Below are 22447 nucleotides of genomic sequence, written 5' to 3' on the forward strand. Positions count from 1 at the left end.
GGGTCATTAAAAATACAGCAGTATCTCTGAAAATGTCACTGGCTGCTTGCAACCAGAGAGGTTTCTGACCAAGTTGTCCTGGGATCCAAATGCAGCAACAATTACGGTTCATACATATTTAATGACTGTTAAATGAACAGGTAATATAGCTGATAAAGGCTGGCCTAGCTGAGCGTATTACTGAAGTTTAGCTACCACAAACCCAAAAATTAAGGAAAGCAGTGTGCCTTTTTAAGCCTTGGACTAGTTATGAACAGTGTTGTTTATACACATACATCTTTGCTGTCATGATACCTTGTTTCTCCCATTTTCTATGGACTATAACAACAAACTGTATTGCTCTCTCCAAATTAGGGTTTCCTAGCCCACTGCAGTAACAACTACTCGTTAACATTTTCGGTGCAGATGAGCAGTTCAAGCTTTAAAAGAGATTACATGTGGTCATATAAAACCCAATTACTTATATTTATTTTTTACCTTACTGCTCTCACTGGCAGTTGTTTCTATACATCTGAGTGTTCTTCTGATAGCCCTTCACCATCAAACCAGTATGTTGATTGGTTTTGTACATGTTTGTTGTCACAGCTGAGGTAGGAAAATAAGCATAGGGAGACAAAATATATAGGACAATATATGGGGGGGGGGGGGGGGGGGGAAGATACTGAAACCCTAAAAACACTGATCACAGAGCTCTCAAAAATCAAACTCTAGACTTCCACTTTGTCAAGACAGATTTCTGAAATGAGCCATTTGCATCCATTAACAATTCCCTACATACAGAATAATATGCAGCGTGATTCCTGGCCACCACTGAGAACTGAGGCCCAGTCTGGGCTGGCCGGGTTTCGCCCCGGGGCCGCTGCAGCCTCCACTCGGCTCCGCTCCGCCCGCCCGCGGCGAGCACTAAGCTCCGCCGGGGCCGGCCCTGCGCGGAAACCTCCACCCGCGGGCAGGGAGGGGGAGACCGGGGAGAGGCAGGCAAGGAGGCGGGGGAGAGCGGGGAAAGGCGGCCCCGGCGGCGGGAGTGGCCCCGGGCGCCGTGCGGGAAGGCCGGGCCAGCTCCGGGAGACGGTGCTCCGCGAAGAACCTTCTCCTCTGCCCCCGCCCGGGACAAGAGGGGCCCGGGCGGCCGCGATGGACTCCGGCAGCGAGACCCACGAACTCAACGGGACGGCGGAGGGCGCGGAGTCGGCGGCCGAGGAGCAGGTGAGGGCCGGGCCGGCGGGGCGGGGGGACCCGGCGCCCGCGTCCTTCCCGGCGCCCGCGTCCTTCCCAGCGCCGTGTCCATCCCGTCGCGTCCCTCCCGAGGCCGGGTGGGACGGGGACTCCGTGAGCTGCCGTGGTGGTCGCTGCTGCTCGGTTATTGCTGGGTTTTAGCCTGCCTCCCGCGCACTCCGCGCCGTTCCTGCCGGGAGGCCGCTGCGCGGGCCCGTGTGCCCAGGCAGGGCCGGGCAGAGCATCCCCGGCCGCTCCTGGCTCCTACACTGTCACCTGTCACCAGGGCCTTCCTCGCCCGGGGCCCGCCCGCAGCTCGCCGCACCTGCAGGGCTTTGCCCACCCAGCTGGCTTGGGAGAGGACATCCGCGCAGAATAAGCGCTTACAAACCTAGGAGGAGTTACTGAAGTGGTTGTGCCTGTGTGGTTAATTTCCATGCAGTAATCAAAATAAAAACAAAAATACCCAGCTTTTTCATACTATGTGTAGTCAAAACATGACCAGACATCCTCACTGGGAAATATTCATCCACATTCTGTTTAAGTATAAATGATGTTTGCAGAAGATATCACTTATCTGAAGAAAACAGATGGGTAAAAGAGCGTCTTTTATCTTGTTTTGGAAAGGTCTGAAATCTAAAGGTAGCTCTTACTCCAGCCTAAGTCTCTGCCACACAGAAACTGCTGTACTGAACTCTCTTCGGTGTCACTGGTAAAATGTTCTGGTTACAGACAGACTGGGCTGATTGTGTAGCACATCTGTCCTTCCTCCAGCCCTCCTTCCCTAACAAACCCTTGGAGTCATGAATATGAAACCAAGAAAAATAAAAATCTGTCTCTAATAAATCCTGGAAATCTTACCTAAAGTTAATCAAGGCTGGGATATGCAGGTCAAACTGTTGGTCTGGAGTGGTTTCCTCTAAACCTCTTACTTCTCAGGAGTTCTCTCATTTTCTTGACGCATCTTTGTGATTGCATCACAAGTACTCTTCATGGGTTTTTTTTCCCAATATGGTCTGCTCCAAGAATTTTTCAGCAACTTTCCTGTTTTACTTCATCTTCAGTTCCAAGCAACCCTCATTTTGTTACATCTTTCCCATCAAAACTCAGGTTCTCAGTTAGTGCCATATAAAGAATAAGCAGTGGGACATGCTATTCCATTGTTTTAAAGGTATACAGTGGCACTTCAATGAACTTCATAAACACTTTTAAAATTTTCTCTTTCTCACACACACACACACACACACACACACACACACACAAAGTATATGCAAGGTAAAACAAATGGGGACAGTTTTTTCAAAAACCCATCTCTGAATAGAAGATACCTTAAAAAATCTACCAGTGTTCACAGTTCCCACAAATAAAAGAACACCTCAGCTCAGCAGCCACCTAAACCTGGAGAGACCATCTGCAGCTGCCTGAATCTTCTGTATTGGAGTCAAAAGTGTGTCTGCTTTGAGGAATGCTCACAGGCATTGGAACATGGGTCACTCTTGTTTCCTTTCTGCCCATCCCAGCATCTGTCCTCTCCTCGAAACAGACTCTCTTGCACACCTTCACCACAGACCACTGCCTTATCATACAGAAGAGCTGACATGAAATGCAGGTGTAGTTGTTACTTTCAAAGCGGTCAAAGCATAAAAATTTTTAAAAGACCAGTTAAACTCTCAGTAGTTCTGATCAAGTGGTCACACAGTGGTTTGATGTGGTTTATTTTTACTCCAGCATTCATTTGAATAAATTCTTTTTAGCAAATGTCAGGCTTTCGGAAGGAAGAAATTCCTTGCTTCTAGGATTGGACTGGCATGGCACATCTCACTGACTAATATGTGTGATTACACCTGACAGAAGTATCTCATCTCTTCTTGAGAGAAAGGATCTGTTAATACAATTACAGATTATAACTGTTTCTTCATCCATCTAGTCGCTTTCCTTGTTTATAGTCCATTTGAAACACTCTCCATCCACCATGTTGTAAAATATAGTTTAGTGTTTCCAAGATAACAGGACGTGCTAGATGAAGGAGTTAAAGAAGAGCTATGAAAAAGGTGAACAAGATTTGGATAGTAGAAATAAACAGTTTTAATCATGTTATTCCTAAAAATGTGTTGAAGTTCATCTATTAATTCAGGAGAAATTTGGAACATGAAAGTAATTTGAAACATGGCAGTTTCTTAGCATCATACTGCAAATAACCAGCCTGTAGGAATTTGAAATTATTTTGCTGCATATAGCATGAAATGGTATGTTCTCATTACTCATATCAAACTGAATTTGGAGTGTTCTGTATACTCCAAATACTGATACTATTGGTGTTAAGTTTTTGCTTGCATATTTTTAAAGTAGCTAGAATAAACAAACAGTGTTAACCACACAATATAGACAGTCCACAGCCCCGTTGTGAGACATAATACAATTGTGAGACCAAATGAGTGGAATAAGTAGTAATAATGCAAGGCAGAAAAAATTATACAGGAGCAAACTTCTATTTAAATAGCTGTGTGAACAAATTTAAGTTACACTTTTGTTTCACAAATTTAGTCATGAGGTGTGCTGATTATTGTACCGTAATTTAATGAGTAGAAATATTTTATCTGGATCCTGGAACCAGTACAGCTTTAGGAGAACAGTGCTTGGCCCTCAGCAGACTGTACTTTTCCCTTTTTTAATATTAACTTTTTTAGCTCTCAGGAGTCAACATGATTGCCACGTTTTTTTTTCTTAATGTGTCCTTCTAGCATATTCTTTTTGTATTAAAGTGATTCTTCTTAAGCACAGGATTTTGGAGCTGCTAGAAAATCATGATGCATGATGTCTATGAAATACAAATACATGCTGAGCTTTTCCCTTTTTTTCTTTTTTTTTTTTTTTTTTTTTTTTTTTTTTAATATTTGCCTGCAACCACAGCATGTGATTGCAGAGTTCTCACAAACTAGTTAGTGTTACATTGGGTTGGTACTTGGGTGAACATCTCCCCCCTCTCCTCAAAATGAAATTTCCATGGGAAATGAAACTGATGATTCATTCCAGAGCCAGAGTAGGGATTTTTCTCTCTTGAGTCAGTGCTAAGCTGAACAAGTGATCTAATGTTTTTTTGAAGCATAAACCACAGAGCATCTTCTGAGGCAGCGTACAAAGGATCCATTAGAGATAAGGAGGCCACCAGGATGGTGAAGGGCCTGGAGGGGAGTCCTTGGTCTGTTTAGCAGGAGGAGGCTGAGGGGAGACTCACTGGGGTCAACAACTTCCTTGTGAGTGGCAGAGGAGGGGCACTGATGTCTTTGTGTGGTGACCAGTGATAGGACCTGCGGGAATGGCCTGAAGTTGTGTCAGGGAGGATTAGGGTGGATCTCAGGGAAAGGTTCTTCCCCCAGAGGGTGCTGGCACTGTTCAGGCTCCCCAGGGAATGGGCACAGCCCTGAGGCTGCCAGAGCTCCAGGAGCATTTGGACAGCGCTGCCAGCGATGCCCAGGGTGGGATTGTTGAGGGGTCTGGGCAGGACTAGGGTACTGAGTGGTCCCTTCCAACTCAGCCTATTCTGTGATTCTGTAATCATCCATTACATGACTGATATGACTTAAAATATTTTTGTTGGATGAATACTTTTTTTCTTTGTTGAATATTTTACCTGGCTATTTTTAGATCAGCAAGATCTCTGAGATGGAGGGGAAGTCTAACTTCAGAGTGGCCATATATGGCCCTTTGCAATTTCAGTGTGTAGGTGATGGAGATATGGACAGAAATTCTACAACTATAAGTATTATTAAATACTAATGCAAAGTTGCTAGTTCAATCCTGTAACTGTAGGTTTGATCTTCGAAAAAAATAAAAGTTCTGAAATGGTGTTCTATTTTAGTCTTGTATTATTCCTTTTATGTCTGATCCATCTCTTTTTTGATTTAACTGGAATTTTTTCCAAACATGAAATTTTCCCTCAAAGATCTGGAAAAACCAGCCATGTGGTATTTTTCTTAAAGATTAATACTTCAAAATTTTAGTAAATTACTTCTTAAACAAAATTGCTTTTTAGCATCTTTTTAACAGTTCTGATTGGGAAGACTATTGCAGAACACAGTAAAGAGCTGCCCCACTAAATTCAGTATGGCTCAGCTTTAGTTCTGCACAGCTTCATTATTATTTAGCAAGTTTCCACTGTTTTATAATTCAGACATATTCCTAAACATGAGATTTTCAGGAAGCTTGCTCTGTGGCATTACAAACCCAGAGGTCATTCTGGTCCATTCTTATTTTCAATCAAAGCTGTTGGCCCATAAAATTGCATTAATAACTAACCCCAAATAGAAAGAAAACTGCTGTAATCCTTTCTATAACAATTCACTGTATTTAGCAAAGATACTTTATTATTTTCAAATATTTCCATTTTCAGTGCTGTTTCCTTCCTGTTGAATCACCAGGTGGGGCTTAGCTGTGATTCACTCAGCACCTAAGGACATTTGCTGCAGAGCCACTTGTATTTGCTTTTTAATAAATGTAACCAATAAATCCTTTCTGTACTTGAAAGGGACTCAGTTTTTCTGGGCGTACCATTGAAATGGGGAGCGAAGCAAAGCAGACGCAGAGTGTGTACTAACACAGAGGGACTGTGAACCAGTGCTGTGCAATCTTGGAGTGAAGGTTCTGTCTTACAGAACCAAAAACATGTCTGTTTATGACATGGCATTGTAGCTTTATCTTTGCAGAGTGCAGTGCTCTGGGCACGCAAACAGCCCCTGCTTCTGTGAGGAGACCTAGAGTGGTACTGCCTGTGGAGACAGCACCATGTCACTGCAAAAATCAGCTCTTCCATGGTATTCTTCCAGTCACAGATGGAGCAAGAGGGAGAGGCTTTTCACTTCTGTCCTTTGTCTAGCTGTGCATAGACGAGCCGGGCAGGTTGTTGTGCTGTGAGGCTGAAGCTTTGCAGCACTGGGGACCTGAAGGCAGGCAGGGAATGGAGTCCCAGCTGCACATGGCTCTTACACACATGTGAACACACATGCTGGCTTTGCTCAAACTCCTTTGGAGACATGAACACAAGGGCTTAGCTGTCTCTACTAAGGAATTTGAATGTTGAATGTGTGTGAGGAGGTGTTTTGGTTGCACTGAGACTGCAGCAGGCCTCATGCAATGCATACTGCTCTTTTGCCAAGTGACACCTGCAGGAAAAGCATTCCTTTACGTTTATCCTACAAAATCTCCAGACATTCCACTGTCCCTCTGTATGGCCCTACGGGTGATCACAGCACAGTAAGTGTAGTTTGGTGCTGTGGGCTACACACGTTGCTGCATGCCTGGGATCCCCCTGAAAACGTAAAGCCACATAACCAAGTTCTTCTATAATTTCTATTGTAGACTGTCACTCTCCTGAGGTTAAGGCAACATCTCTTCTTCCATTACCTGTGTATATATTGCTGTGTAACACACAGTCTGATCTTAAAAAGTGCCCATGTAGTACTAACTGCATCAGCTTCAGTACCTCTGGCAGTGGCCTTCAGCTTGCTCCCAGAAGACAAGGCTAATTTGCTCTTTTTTTTTAATTTTTATTTTATGGTTTTCTAACATCAGCCAGGAGACAGGAAGTGAATGTTTCTGGGGTTTTCATGATTACAGGTCATTTTTCCTGGTGAAGGCAAGATCATAGGCTGAGAAAAAGCTCTGACATTTTCTGCTGCCCTATTACACTGACTCAAACATTTAGGCTTGTGATGGATGACATATCTGGTGAAAACAGGTCAAGTTTGGTATTTAAATGCCCTGAAAAAACTGGCAATGTGTACATGAATATCTACCCTGTTTAAAAGGAGGCTTTTAGGTCTGGACTGTGGCAAGCCTGGCTTAGGAGTTGATAATGTTTAGTGCTGCTGAGGAGAGTAATTAGAGGGGGTCTTCTGCATTTGAGCTAACCTGCAAAGCCAGACTCCTTTCACAGGAGTCTGGCTTTGCAGAAACACATTTGGGCAGTAAAAAAGCCTCTAAGAAGTAGGTTTAAAGAAGACAGCTAGAATAAGCTTTCTTTTCTTATATTTGTCTATTATTTTTAAAATCTAGAAGTAAGAGTAGAAAGAATGAAATTCCTAACCTGTTCAGAGACAGCAGGATAGAGGATCACTTACTCTTCCTTATGGAGTTGGGCAGCTAAGTCTAACCTAGTTACCTTAAGCTGCATCTAATCCATAGAGAACTAGGCACCTCTGGGAGACAAGCAGTCAAATTTCAAGTCAGGTCACATGAATCATCATCAGGAAACACTCATATATTCATCTAGTTGGGTTAACCAGCCCTAAGTTTGCCCTGCAGTTGGTTTTTATTTTGCTGTTTGTTTGCAGAGCAATTTTAAAAAACAAACAAATGAAAAACAACCCAAAACCGGCTGATGTGAAAATGGGGAAAAAAAGATTCCCTTGTAATTGGGCAATTCTTGGCAACAGCACATCATATGACAGTTAAGTGGAAAAACATCTGTGTATGGGTGTATGGATGGCCCTGGACAGTGGCATGGTGGAGGAAGGAGTAGCAAGGAAAGGAGGACAAGCAAAGCTCACACAGTGGCCAACTTCACATCTGTCCTTAAAAGAAGACTCATGAGTAATGAAAGAGCTTTTTGAATGTGTAAAGAGAGAAAGTGAATTTAATAAATATTAAATGCATTTTTAAGTGTGCCTTCAGGAGTAAATTAGTCTCAACAACCTGTTGTTTGGTGGATTGTGTTACAGTGGTTTTTCCCTCCCAACTTTTTCTCAGTGCAAACTTTTCAGCCTTTCCAGTCTCTTTCCAGGGTAGAAACATGCTGACTGTTTAAACTGATCCTATAGGCAAGCTGGAAAAAGTGCCAAAGGGCAGTAGAAGCAGGCACTGTTTTCTGCTCTCCTTCTGGAGCACAGGGGTAACAGTGGGAAAACTGCACAGAAGATCTCAGCACTGCTGTAGCTCTGCCTGTATGATCACAGGAATCATTGATGGGCCAAGTGGGATGTCTGACTCACCACCAAGTAAGAGATGTGAATAACCATTTTCCTCTCTGCTGGCTCCAGCACAGAAGGTGGCAGTGGTTCCAAAGGAACAGACCCATCAACATCAACCACTACGCCAACAAGAAGAGCGCGGCCGAGAGCATGCTGGACATCGCCCTGCTGATGGCCAACGCCTCCCAGCTCAAAGCTGTCATGGAGCAAGGGCCCTCCTTTTCCTTTTACATCCCGCTGATCATTCTCATCAGTCTGTCGCTCACCCTGCAAGTTATGGTGGGAGTGCTCTTGATATTCCTTGGTAGGTAGCAACAGCAAGAACCACTGACTTGTATTTTTCTTATAGGACACAGCCTATAAGATGGTGAATAAACACACCCTTTGCTTTTAAAAAGCCTTTATCTCAGAACCAATTCAGGTTAGAATCACAGAATCATTTAGGTTGGGAAAGACCTCTAAGATCATCTAGTCCAAAAGTTAACCCAGCACTGCCCTGTTCACCACTAAATCAGGTACATAAACATCACAATTGCACATCTTTTAAATATCTCCAGGCGTGGTGACTCAACCACTACCCTGGGCAGTCTGTTCCAATGCTTGATAACCCTTTCAGTGAAGAAGTTTTTCCTACTATCCAAAAATACAGATTTTCTCTTGAAACCGTAGAAATACTGCAACAAAGTGAGGAACGGCAACTTTATGTAAAATCTTCAATTTTTATCATCTTCCTCCTACTCATTTGCCCATACTATGAATATTTCTTCCTCCAGAAAGCCTGAGGAGGAAGGAAAGTTATGAAATATTGTAAAAGAAACATCAGTAGACCAGATAGGATAATGCAGTCTATCCAGTTTCATAATAATGGTTTTGGCAAGATCTGTTACTTAATCTTATGACTGAAATGTATTTCTTCCGCATCATATAAGAAAATAATGTGAATGTGGAACTCCAAAAGGGAAGTGAAAGTCAAAATGTCCATCGTCATGTTGGTGTGGCATGTTGTCTTTAGCTTGGCTGTGTTGCAATCAAACTGCATCTACCATTGCCCACCTGGAATAAATGACACCGCCACTGGTAGGAAACAGCTGTGGATCATTTCTGCTAGTGATACGGGATCATTTATTCTCATAACATTTTTCAAATCTCATCCTTTACCTTAGTTTGAACTAGATAACTGACCTTGGGCCTAATGTAAATGAAAAGGCAGACTTCACACATGGCATTTAATGAGTTTTGGGTGCCACCTTTGGCATCCATGTCAATCTTTCAGTGTTCTACTCTCTTATCACAGCTGAAAAACAATGTTCTCTTCAAGGAGAAAGTTCCTAGGGATCCAGGATACACGTGGCTTGTAATATTCACAGTTGATGTGGCTTTTTTCTTTCTTACAAAAGAGATGGAATACAGCTGTCTCTTCATTGTTAGAGTTGGTGCAAGAGCAGAATCCAGGTGTTGGCTCAGAGGAGGTTGCAGAAGGGGACTGGAAAAAAAGCCAACTTGTTGATGCTGGCAGGTGTAGGAAATGAGTAATGGAAAAATCAGTAAAATACTTCTATGTTCCTCAGTTGAAGGCATCTCTGTGGTTGCTTCAGCAGGCTTTGAGGCTGTAAACAAGCTCCCTGTCTTTCTGTTGGGCAATAATTTCTCGGTATATGCTGAGATACTGCTTTTTAATGCTTGTTTCTGCAAGACACTGCTGAAATGGTTTCAATTGCTATTATCTTACAGGCCTCATGTTCAGTCCCATTGGTGGCTGGAGACAAGGACGACACACACACCTCAAAGCTCCATGCGACAAACAGCATGTTCTGCGTGTCCAAACCTAGAATATGTAGGGAATTTGAAAACCCTGGTCTCAACTGCTAATTGGTCTGATCCCCACACAGCCCGGCTCCTGACCAGTGAGATGTCTGCAGCTTAGGATGGAACGTAATTGGTTGAGGTTCCTGTCTGTCAAAGCAGGAGCTAGTTTATGGAACCAGTTGGGTTTCTTATTTATAGCCAAATTACTTGCCCAGTACAAGACAGTTTCTACTGTGATGAATTGCTGTCAATTTTATCTTTGTCACATTGAGGGTAACAGAACCCTTGGCTTATGATGAGGCACTCTTGGAGCAGTGTTGGCCTGCTAAGGTCAAAGACAGGAAGAAGACAGGAAACAGGACACGAAGGTATGAAGATACAGGCATCAGAGCAAGAACTTGCTTTTCACAATGTATATTTTATAGTTTTGGCTTGAAGGAATAGTTTGTTTCTGTCCAGCCATGAAATTCTGTCTCTTCAAGCTCTCACATGGCCAAACAAGAGTCTGTGCCACCATCCAGTTTCTTTCCTTGAGTCAGGGTTTTATCCTGGGAGCTACCAGTTCTCACAGTTTCTACTAGGTATTAAAAGCTTTTCCTCCTTCTAAAGAGCCTTTCACAAAAACAATGTGAGAAATGTTCAGCAAACTTGTCCTTGGAAAGGATTTGGTGACCTTAACTTCTTGGAAGAAGAGCAAAGAATGTCTTGAAATAGTTTCAGTGGCATGAAATCATAGTAATCCATTATAATAAAATACTTAAAGAATAACTGTTCTTAAGAACATTTTCAGAAACACCCTCATCTTTAGTGCTGTAATTACAAAGATAGGATTACTGCAATTCTACTTCAAAGTTCCTAAACTGACAAGTATTACTTGTCTTCTCTGACCCTCCTGTGGATAAAAGGGCAGCTCTGAAAGTGTCAGTTTGCCTTTCAGCGTGATTCCTTTTAACTCACATAACAGATCAGGCCATTATTGCCTTTCTATTTTTATCCCACTGTCTCAAATGCTCTTATTCTATATTTCAGAACTAATGATTCAGTTTCATTTATTCTTCATTCACATGGCAGTACCTAGAGTCCTTCCAGGTCCTGTTGAGGTGCAAGCATCCACATGCCTCCAGGTACTTTACAGATGTGGAAACTCATTTTAAGGTTGAAATACTACTGAAATTATTTAATGCCTGCAGAGGTGTGCAGTAGCTTCTCAGGGCAGTTCCCCCACACTGTTCTTCAATGCTTTGCCTGGTCTGTGATGTTTGACTACACTGCTTTAGCAAACAGGACTTGAGCAGGTGCTCATAATTCCTTGAAACCAAAACAGCATTATTAGGGACCCCAGGCTGTTAGCCCTTCAGCACCACAAGTGTGTTTGCAACCACTTAAGTGCTTCAAGAACAAGGGATATTGGTTCAGTGGTGCACTTCTGCAGTATGGAACATGCTGATGATGGCATAAGCAAGGAACAAGATGTATTTTGTGTGGTAGAGTCATAAGCTGTATGTCTATGTATGTGCCCATCAAAAGGAGCTCTAAGTTTTATGTTGCTGTAAAAACGTGTCTAGTATAAACTTTCTCTCACGTGTTGTGCACATGCAGACACAAGCTCCAGTGATATATGCTCTTGAGAACTTGGAGTCTCAACACACAAAACCCATTGTCAAAACATGCTCCAGAATTCATCAGCACTCACTCCATCAGCATCAAAGAAATGTAGCCAAGGGTCTCAGCTGCAGGGCCCTTGATGCCAGAGAACAGAGACAGGAAACTCTTGGGTTTTCACATGGTGTTTCAGTGGGCATGATAGTATTTGGTCCATGTTGGATCTGATGACCTTGGAGGTCTTTTCCAGCCCTAATGATTCTATGATGCCAGGCAAGTGCCCCAGACTTCTCACTGTCTTAAACCAAACCTATTATCAGCGCAATGTAACTGATTTGTATGCTATCACGAGGCCTGGAATCCAAGCTTACACTACATTAATGTTTGTGTGAGCCTCCCTCACTCCCTTTAGCAGTTCAACTGAAAAACATGTGCAAGAAACAAAGGAAAATGTTTACACAGCAGATGCTCTCTATAGAAAGGACTGCACCTACACTGTTGTGACACCTCCTTCTGTTTAACAGATAGAGTACCCTTGCTTTCTAAAAACAGAATCAGGGCAAAGGCAGGGAGTACAAGGGAATACAAGCTGGGGAAAGGCACCAGTACCGAAAAAAATCCAGCTCTGGTAATGAGATTTGTAGAATTTTAACTGAGAAATTTAACTTCATCCTGTCGGGGCTTCAAGCTTCGTGTATTCAAGACTGAAATAATTTTTAAATGCTTAAAGTCTGCAACAAAGCTAGGCTTCAAAACATCAAGAACTCGAAAGATTTCTGGTGATGTTAGTGCATCCATTACTTCCCATGTGTCTCCACAGAGATTAGATGCTAATTACTGGAAGTTAATAAGCTCCTTGTTGTTACAGACCTTCCCCTTAGCACTTTCACTGACACTGCAGAATCTGACTTCCCTTTTAAATATGACTGATTCAAATAGCTTAGCATAAGATAAATTCTGTAACTGCAGCGGTATGAAACCTTTTATTCTGGATTTTGAGATATACATACTATTAAACATTTTTTTTCTCCTTTCTCTTTGAAGTAAAATATGACCTTAACAACCCTGCAAAACATGGAAAGCTGAATTTCCTCAACAACCTTGCAACTGGACTAGTATTCATTATAGTAGTTGTGAATATTTTTATCACTGCCTTTGGAGTGCAGAAACCAGTTGCTGAGCCAGCATCAAGACAATAAGGACCAGGTGAGTGTGGTCTCCTGCAGCATGAGTTAGCAGAGCACTGCATCCAGGAATGCAGGGCACACTGGGGCACTTCAGAAGCAGCCACAAGCTGATCTGTACTGTTGAAGTTCTTGCACATACCTGAGCTCACTTCCCATTAGTGCAAAAGCAGAAGCTGCTGGGAACCGGTAAGCTATTACAATGTGTTTGTGAATGTCGAGTTCAAAAGTTGATGGCAGCACATGTGTCACCCGTAGGAAGTGTAAGGATTGTCCTGGCCTAGCCACTCCTTTTCCTTACTGCTGACTGAGACAATAAGGAAATAATGTTGTTCTGCTTTCTCCAAATGCCTCTCCTTTTTTTAAGGAAGGTTTGCATCCAGTCTGTTACTTAATGCTGAAGACAATCTGTTTCCAAGTAGCTAGGGCTGTTAAATCTGACATGTAACACTGCACACGCTAGAGCCTCCCAGTTTCTGTGCTGGCTCCAGATTGTGTGGCTCCCCTGTCCTTCACAGGACAGGGTTTTGCTCTGTGGGACTCAGCTCACAAAGATGAGCCCTATGTGGCCATTTAGGACAATGTTGTTGCTCTACCTGCACTTGCAGCTTTGTTCTTTATTTATACAGAAGGATAAATACAGGAATTGTGGGGATCAAACTGGGTATCTTCCTAGCATCATAGCTATGATGAGCGGTTTGGAAGGACATAAACCTAAATTATAGACTTGTAATGCAAGAAGCACCAAGATCAACATCTGCCTTTAAAGTAGCACTGCTAAGTCTGTGCATGCCAACATTGCTCTCTGGCACTTGGTCTCCCAGCTGTCAGCCTAGGGTCAGAGACCTGCTGAAGAAGGAATGACTGGGCTCACAGGCCATGGTTGTACTCTGTACTACACAGACAGCCCATGCAAGTTACATTACTGCTTTGTGCAAACTTCTACAGGAAACCCTTTTTCCATGAAAAAGAAGATACAAGGCCTTTAAACCATTAATCTGTAGATGAACGATGCAACAGAAATCTGTAACAAAATTGGGAGTCAAACCAAAATTTATCATCAGTCAAAACAGCATGGGGAGAAATCATTGTAAAAAATTACTAGGAAAATTAAGAACTACAGTAAATTATCTCAGGGTGTGGGTGTAATTTTCTGCTTTAACCAAAACCTGTGGAATTCTGGCAGTGAAACAAGATCGTTCTGATGTGTTTTCTGGCCATAGTTGCTACAAACAGACTAATAAGTACTTAATTTTAACAGTGAAGAGCACATAGATTATCTGAGCTATTATTGAAAATGCAGGCAGAATGTTGACTTCAGCACTACATGTTAAAGCAGTACTGAAGCACTAAACCCAAAATTACACTGGCAAAACCAAGAGAGCTGCATGAAGGATTATTGGAATTTTAGCTGCCTTCATGGGACAGAACACACAAAATACCAGGGACAGAGGCAGAGACAAGGATCTGAAATAGGCATGAGGAAGCTCAGAACAGAGCCAGAAGCTGTGGGTTCCTGCCTCCATGCTCTCACACATGCAGTTTCCTAATTAAACAGCCAAATGTGGTGTCCAGAACCTATTTTTTGCTGCAGACTTGTTAAGTGTAAAAGTTCTGTATTGCTTTGGAACATTACAGCTGTTGTTTGCTCATTTGTACCCATTGTTCTTGCTGAAAACATCTGGTCATCTGAATGTAACCTGAAATATAAGTGGTTTTCAGTCTGTTGCCACAGTCTCCTCAAAACCCTGAAAGAAGTGGGTGGCCATCATGTTTTGGCTTCACCTTTACTATTATGCACCCTTTTCCACAGAAAACTTAATTCCCCCTTTAAAGTAAATGTGATATTTGTTATAATTCCTGTATCACTAAAATATCAATATCTTTGTGTTTCAGAGACCTGGAGCATTCATTTTAGATGCCATTTGCAGTTGAGCCAGCTACACTGGACACAGTGGGGAAAGAAAAATAATTTGAAGAAGCTGGACACACCAAGCAGCTTTCTCAAGCTTCCAGCACACTTGTATACCTGAAAGTTTCCCATGTGTTAATATTTAAATTGTTTGGCATCTAGGAAAAGGTTAGCTTTGCCCCAAGGATGCTGTTTTTTTCTGGAATATTGACATTTCAATTTCTGAAGAAACTTCCATTTTTTTTCAGAGAAGTGACATAAATTCATGAAACAAGGAAATATCATCTGGTAGCATTTCACAGGACTTTTCTTTTACATGCCTTTGGTTTTTGTGGCAATTTATCATTTCCATGATGGTAAGAAATGTCAGGCCTTTGATTCTGGCATGGTCATATTGTCATTTATTTCACAGCTTGGCACCAAGCCCTTGTACTCTGTAGCCCAGCAGGGCTCTTCCTTTGCAGTGTGTAAAGGTAGCTGTGCTTCTGCACAGCTTTTTGTTTCGCTTTTTTTTCCCACTCTAGCTAAAGGAAAGATGAGACAAACAGAAACAAGCAGCATTCTTTTGTCCAGTTTTGTTCACAGGTAATAATTTCCATTGTTTCTTCTGGACACACTTAAAATGTCCTGTCCTTCATGCACAGACACAAATCACCTAATTGTTAATGGTTTCTTACCATGAACTGCTATTCTGTGCATTCTGTGCATTATATGTAAGTATTTGAATCATAGAGTAAGTATGATTCAAGAGACCTTTAGAGGTCATCTTGTTCCATCCCCTGCCATGGGAGGGACACCTTCCACTACCCCAAGTTGCTCCAAGCCCTGTCCAACCTGGCCTTGGACACTTCCAGGGATCCAGAGGCAGCCACAGCTGCTCTGGGCACCCTGTGCCAGGGCCTGCCCACCTTCATTGTAAAAGGTTCTTTCTTATATCAAATTTCTGGAAACTCTATTAGAAGTGCCACCTTTTCTAGGCTCTGCTGGTAAACTGGAGGATCCAGGGTGAACTTTTACTGTTAAACTGGTACCAAGTGCCTGTCAGCAGCAATTCAAATGGCAAAATGAACTGAGTTTTTCTCTCTAGTTTCCTCTATCTCTTCCCATCGATTGCTGCAGTTCTGTTCCTTTTATAAGTTTATGGCTAAAAGCAAAATAAATTTTTACATTTTTATTTTAAAAAATATATATAGAGAGAGAGTTATAAATATCTTCTAGTCTCTTACCTGCTGGCTCAGGGACTTACACTTTTTCTAAATGCACTATTGCTAATAATGGTGTAGGTTACAAGAATTTCTTCAGCAAAAAACTTTTTAGTAATTTTATTTCCAAAGTATCATACCTGCAGTCAGAAAAATCTAAGTTTTCTAGTTTTCGAGGGTTTTTTTTCTAATTTTTTTCTGCATCTATATGTAGATGCAAGATGTAGATTTGTATGAATCAATTTTCTTGGCATTAATTTTCAAAAGCTCCTTTGTACATAAGAATAGAAGATTGACTTCATGTGTCTCATCTCATTTATAGGTTTTATTACTGACCTTTCTCTTTGGTTATGTCTCAAAGCCCACTGATGTACCAAACATTCATGTATACATTCTGTAAGAATTACTAACAGAAAACAAATCAAACTCATGTGATTAGTAATGGAATAGATATTCTTTATTTTCTAATTTGTCTTCTGTTGCTTCATTTCCATTGTAACATGCATTTAACCGGTATCCAGCAGGCAGTGGTTTAATTTTGTGGGCTGTACTAATATAAATATAACTCAGAACAAGTTCTGAATGAGCACGCAGGACAACTTCCTTCCTGTATTTATTTTTCACAAACCACCAACTGCTGTAGGACTCTTCATGCCCACTTGTGGCTGTCACACTTCTGATGCTGCTTCCCATGTCTTCTATTGTGATTAAGTAAGATTTGCAAAACATTCTCAGACATGAAATCTGTATTTTAAGTCTTTGAAGCCTTCAGGGTTCATGCATTTTTTAGCAGACAGAAGCATCTGCAAGTTGGTTTCAAGTATAAATAATTTAATCACAGGATTATTATTCCTTTAAGTCAGGTGCTGCTTTAAAATCCAGGCAAGTATCTCAGAGGAGCAGCAAACAAATACATATATTTGACTCATTCTTGGACTCGTTCTTTGGTTTGCTGTGTTTTTTCAGAGTTCTTGATTGGAGGCAAATATCTCTTTTAAAAAGAGGTCATCAATAATGAAGCAAGATGAATTTTCCAGGCTGTGTGGAAAGCAGTTCATGCCAGGTCAGCCGTTTGCTCCTGTTTCATAAGCTCTGGGCAGGGTGAGCACTGCTCATGGTCCTTCTCATTAGACCTTTCAGCATGCAGAATAGCCTCGGCTGGAATTTTCAGCATAGCTGAGGCAGGTGGCAACAACCATATTTAAAGGAACACACTCCGAGTATTTGTCTTCCAAACCAGATCACTGCTGGAGCTCATTCTGATGCTGAGTCTTATATAAAATGGGCTGAAGCAGAAAACACCATCCTGGTTTCTGTATCCCCGCAACTGCCATTCAGTTCTTTGAATTAACAACTTCTTTACCCTCAGTGAGTTTGCAGATGATACTAAGGTTGCTGGGAGTATTGATGTGCTGTCAGGCAGGAAGGCTCCATAGTTTTATCTGGAGAGGCTGGATCCGAGGCCAGTGATCTGAGGTTGAGCAAGGCCAAGTGCCAGGTCCTGTCCTTGGGTCACAACAGCCCCTGCAGCTCCAGGCTGAGCCAGAGGGGCTGGAAAGGGCTGACAGGAAAGGCCCTGGGGGTGCTGGTGGCAGTGGCTGAGCAGGAGCCCAGGTGGGTAAGAAGGACCAGGGCACCTTGGGCTGTTCAGCACTGGTGTGGCAGCAGGGCCAGGGCAGTGCCCGTCCCCGTGCTGGACATTCTGGGGTCAGTTTTGAGCCCCTCACAACAAGAAAGAGCTTGAAGGGCTGGAGTGTGTCCAGAGAAGGGAACAGAGCTGGGGAAGGGGCTGAGGGAGCTGGGGAAGGGGCTCAGCCTGGAGAAAAGGAGGCCCAGAGGGAATCTCTTGGCTCTGCACAACTCCCTGACAAGAGGGGGCAGCTGAGGGGGTTCTGGCTCTGCTCCCAGGAAACAAGGACAGGAGGAGACAGAATGGCTTCAAACTGTGCCAGGGGAGGGTCAGGTGGGGTGTTGGGAGGAATTGGACAGCACCAGTTCCTGGAATAGGTGGTGTTTCTGATAAGCCCAAGAGAAGCTGAGCCCAGGTGCGTTTCTCAGATCATGGTGCAATTTGAAAAGGGGCTGCAGGAGACACCACCACCAGGGCCCCACCACCCAGTGCACACAGCAGTCTTGCTGGAGCCTGTTAGTATTCACAGGTGATCAACAGAGCTGAACCAGAAGCTGAGATGTCCCTAGAGAAAGAAGTAAACTCAAATAAATGAGAGAACGTACTCCAGGAAGAGATAAATAACGACATGCTCACAGCAGGCCTTAGGGCAGAGTTTCCATCAGAGTCTGGGTTGCATCCAAGTGCTGCAGCGTGACATGTCAGCTGTACCTGGAGTTTCACTCCTCTCCCCATCACTGAGTATTCCTATCCTGACACTGGAACACATCCAGCAGCAGTGGGAGGGCAGAGGAGGCAGAAGCATGGGCAGAGCTGACCGAACAACTTGAGCCAATCAGACAGCTCTTGGGCATGTCAGGAAGCAAACACACATTGTTGGAAGTACATCTACAGCAAAGAGACAGGAAAAAATGTGGTCTATAAAGGCTTCAGCTGTTGGCAGAATTTCTTATTTTCACACTGATCAAATTATTTTCACTGTATGAAATCATGAAGTCACAGAATCACTGAATCATTTAGGATGGAAGAGATATCAAAGATCATTGAGTCCAACTTTTGAGTGACTCCACCTGTAAATGCTCCCCCCCATCCTCCCTCCTGATGTTTGTAGTCCATGGCCGTGCCAGTGGGAAGGTCACTGATGTGTCAGTGCAGGATAGGGTGTGAAACACAGGATACAATCTTTTCAAAACAATATCTAACCAATAATTATCCAACTTCCTAACAGGGTGGTGACAAAACATTAACTGCCCTCCTGTTGGATACTATGGGTTATTTTGAATTCACTATTCCTCCACAGTCTGTTGAAGGTCTGTTTTCATGGTTCATTTTATCCCCTTGGGTTCTCATAACGAGAACTATTTACTAACCTGGCTGCCTTCCCAAGAAGAGTGCCACAGCTCTCAGTCAGGAACAGAGACTTATCAATAGCTCCTCATCAGGCAAGTCAGGCTTTGTCAGAAATGGAGATTGCAAAAACTCAGGCTCCTTTTTCATTCAGCCTCCTTCCTGATGTTTTCCACTCCTCTCTTTTCAGTCTTCCAGCCTAGAAGTTGCCCCACCCCCTTTTTAATGGTACAAGTTTTAACTAATTGAGAGGTGAGTGTAAATATGGTGCCACGCTAGGAAGCACCATAGTAGGATTACTGAAACATTGCAAAACATTTTCACTGGTACCAAAAATATTTGAGAATAAATCAGTTTCATCACCACTCAACATTACCACAGATTTCTGGCATGAAGGATGAAAATAATCTAAACTCTTGAGAAGGCCTTATGTTTCAGATTTGTTTTGGACATGTGGAAGATATGGAGGGAGACAGCTATGTGTCTTTACCCTGAAATAGGAGTTACTTTTTTCTGTATCAGAAAACATGATTCACCAGGCATGCCAGGGAGAGCATTGCTCAGGAAAGAAATGACTGTTTCCCCTCAGGCCTCTCCATCCCTTGTAGAGTTTCAAATCCTGGCAATGTGACTTGGGAACATGTCTGAACTTCACAAACTGTGTGAAGTGCACTAACTGGGGACCATTGGGAGCAAGCCACAATGTGCCTGTGTGGGTCACTGTAGGAAAGATGTTTGCATGCTGTTCTTGTGAGCCAGCAAAAGCTTTCTGATGATAAGGAAAGCCCTGTATCTCTCTCGAGGAAGACACCAAGGTTGTCACTAGGACAATGTGATGAAGGAGAGAAAAGATACGGACTTTGGCTGGCTCACAGAATGACATGGCTCCTTGTTCACCTATTGAGAACTTTGTTTCTTTCTTATGACCAATGGGCAATGTAAGTGTCTGTTAAGTAAATGTAAATATCTTGAAAAACTATAAAAGCAACATGTTGCTCTAATAAATTCTCTTATACACCCTTCTGATGGAGTCTTGGTGCTTTGCACCTTGTCACACTCTATAATGACAGTTCACTGTCCTCCTTCGTACTCCATAAAAATTCTTTCTTCTCCATGCTGGTAGAAAAACTGGTTTGAAAGCCCCAAATCCCACAGCTGCACTGGTAGGACGCCTCACAGCCTCTTGAAGGGACCCTGGTTATCACACAGAGGTCCTGCAATCTTCAAACCTGATGTCACTGATAATATTTTGCTTAATTTGCACGTCCTCTTCACTTGCAGACACAGGGTGTAATGGAATGATGTGTCTTGTTCATCTTTCTAAGTCAGGACCAGCCTAGACTCATCCAGGGCTGAATTTCATCCAGCTCAGAATGAGGAATTTACTTCCTACTTGTTTTCTTATTGACTCTGAGATCACCAAGATGAGTTTCACTAATATCTCACAGGGCTCCTGGCCTGGGAATACCCTGAAAGATATCATTGCAATTCTTTCATAGAAAACTGCTATCTAAATTATTACTATTAATAATAATTATTATTTTCTGCTATAATTTTACCTGTTATACCTGGACTTTGAATTTGGTTCCAATCTGATGTAAGTTATCTCCCTACCTCCTGGCACAACAGAGTTCTTGCAGAGCAAAGTACCCATGTTAAATTGGCTGTAAGCCAGCTCCAGAGGCACTGGTGAAACAAAATCCAGCTCTATGCAACCATTATGGATCAGGAATAATTAATAGGCACAGGCATAATATTTCTAGCCTTCACTAGGAGCTTTGAAAATGAATCAGCTCAGAGCCCACAGAGGAAAAACAACACCAGCTCTCTCTGTTTCTGCTGCAGCAGAGCTTTCAGCAGGGAGCAGCCACGGGGACCCAGCAGCCCTCTCTGAACTGGCCATCACTGGGGCCGGCGTGGCCGGCAGTGAGGCACTGCAAGACAGCACAGAGCTGCCTCGGGACAGCGCCCACAGGGGTGGAGCACTAGAAGGACCCCCAGGGTAGCTAAAACCAGGGCTAAAAAGGAAAAAAAAAAAAAAAAAAAAAAAAAAAGCCACCTGAGTGTGATGAAATATTTTGCTGTGGAGAAGAGAGGATTTGCTGTAAATCGTGCTGTGAGAACACATCTCGCCTGTGATTTATCCAAGCTTCATGTGCAGTGGCACTCTGGCTGCTGGAACCCAACTTCACCTGTTACCAGTTCATGAAGCACAGACTGAGTCTGAAAGGTTTTTGCTTTACTAGACACAATGTTATTAAAGATTTATCAACAGCACCACGGCAGAAAGCTTTTCCTTGTGACCACAGTGTAAAGTGGCCTGAGCTCCAAAATAGCAAGGGCAGCTCAGGATTCACCCAAAATGTTCTTTTATGCCAAAGCAATGGTACTGAATAAACTGGAGCAATGTTGCCACATACCTGTCTCATCTCCTGCCTCTGATTTCTTTCTTTCATTTGGCTCTAATAACATCCCTATGCAGTGGGTGAGATGAAGATAGAAAATTACCCCCTCCCCTGAATCCTATAATTTTGAATTTTCATCAGGCTGTTGTTTCACTCATGTCCAAAACTTGGTGATGCCCCGATGCTCTGCTCTGGTCCCTTTGCCTGGCGCCTGGCACGAGGCTGCTCCTGCAGAGGCAGAGGGCTGGGGCATGCTGTCCAGCACAGGCACCAGCACAAGGACAGCCTCCCACTAACCGCTGCTCCTCTCCCCAAAGGGCCACAAACCAGCGGGCAAGGAGGGGAGTCCAGTTCCCACTCATCAGGGAGTCAGTCCACAGAAGGACACAGGATGAAGAGGATCTCTCCTCCTGATGAAGTTATCTCAGAGATCCTCCTCCATGACCACTCAGGTCCTATTCAACAGAATCCAATGCCAAGCTCTGGGGCTCCTCTTGTCCCCAAAGAGTCTTGTAGCAGCAGATGCAATCCTGGCTGTGGGTTAGTGACTGTACTTAAGGTTTCAAGTTGTGTCAGGGGAGATTTAGATTTGATATTAGGAAATATTTCTTCACAGAAAGGAATGTCCAGCCCTGGCACAGGCTGCCCAGGGCAGTGGTGAAGTCACCATTCCTGCAAGTATTTAAAAAACATGTGGATATGGGACTTTAGGGCATGGTTTAATGGTGAGCATGGTGGTGGTGCCAGATCAGCCTTGATTATATTGAGCTCTTCTCCAACCTTAACAATTCTATGATCCCATGATTCTCCTGCTACAGCAACAAGTTCCTTTGGTGGGATGCTCAATACTGCTCATAGGGGCACCCAGGCCTGCAGTTCCCCCTTACCCAAAGGCACAGACCAGTAACAAAATGGTCTACAGGGTTTTCCTTACATGAAGGCCCTTTTTGGGTGGTCCAAGTAGCACTTCAAATGAACTGTGTGTCAAAGTCCCTTTACAGCAAGCACCAGTGCGCCTCCAAGGCTTCATGGGCATTGACTCTTGGAACTCCCAAAATGACACAACATCAAGGATTAACCCATAGACACCCAGTCTTTGAAATTATGAGCCCTGTTTAACTCCAGATCCCAAAACAAGCTAAGCAGAAAAAGCACAATTTTGAAATCAGGTGAAAACGT

At 43.1% G+C, this 22447-nt stretch overlaps 1 protein-coding gene across 2 annotated transcripts; it reads left to right on the plus strand.

Moving 5' to 3' along the window:
• The first annotated feature begins 630 nt into the window (after positions 1-630).
• On the plus strand, positions 631-16354 carry NINJ1 (ninjurin 1). Of its 2 annotated transcripts, XM_038148854.1 has the most exons (4): positions 649-1206; positions 8250-8484; positions 12633-12794; positions 14669-16354. In XM_038148854.1, the coding sequence occupies exons 1-3, from the start codon at positions 742-744 to the stop codon at positions 12785-12787; spliced, it is 855 nt and encodes a 284-aa protein (XP_038004782.1). In that variant the 5' UTR covers positions 649-741; the 3' UTR covers positions 12788-12794; positions 14669-16354. The 2 variants fall into 2 exon arrangements, with proteins under 2 accessions (XP_038004783.1, XP_038004782.1); XM_038148855.1 differs by lacking the exons at positions 12633-12794; positions 14669-16354 and adding an exon at positions 9912-12625 and having other exon boundaries at positions 631-1206.
• The last annotated feature ends 6093 nt before the right edge of the window (positions 16355-22447 follow it).

This window comes from Motacilla alba, chromosome 12, assembly GCF_015832195.1.
Source record: "Motacilla alba alba isolate MOTALB_02 chromosome 12, Motacilla_alba_V1.0_pri, whole genome shotgun sequence".
Classification (NCBI taxonomy): domain Eukaryota; kingdom Metazoa; phylum Chordata; class Aves; order Passeriformes; family Motacillidae; genus Motacilla; species Motacilla alba.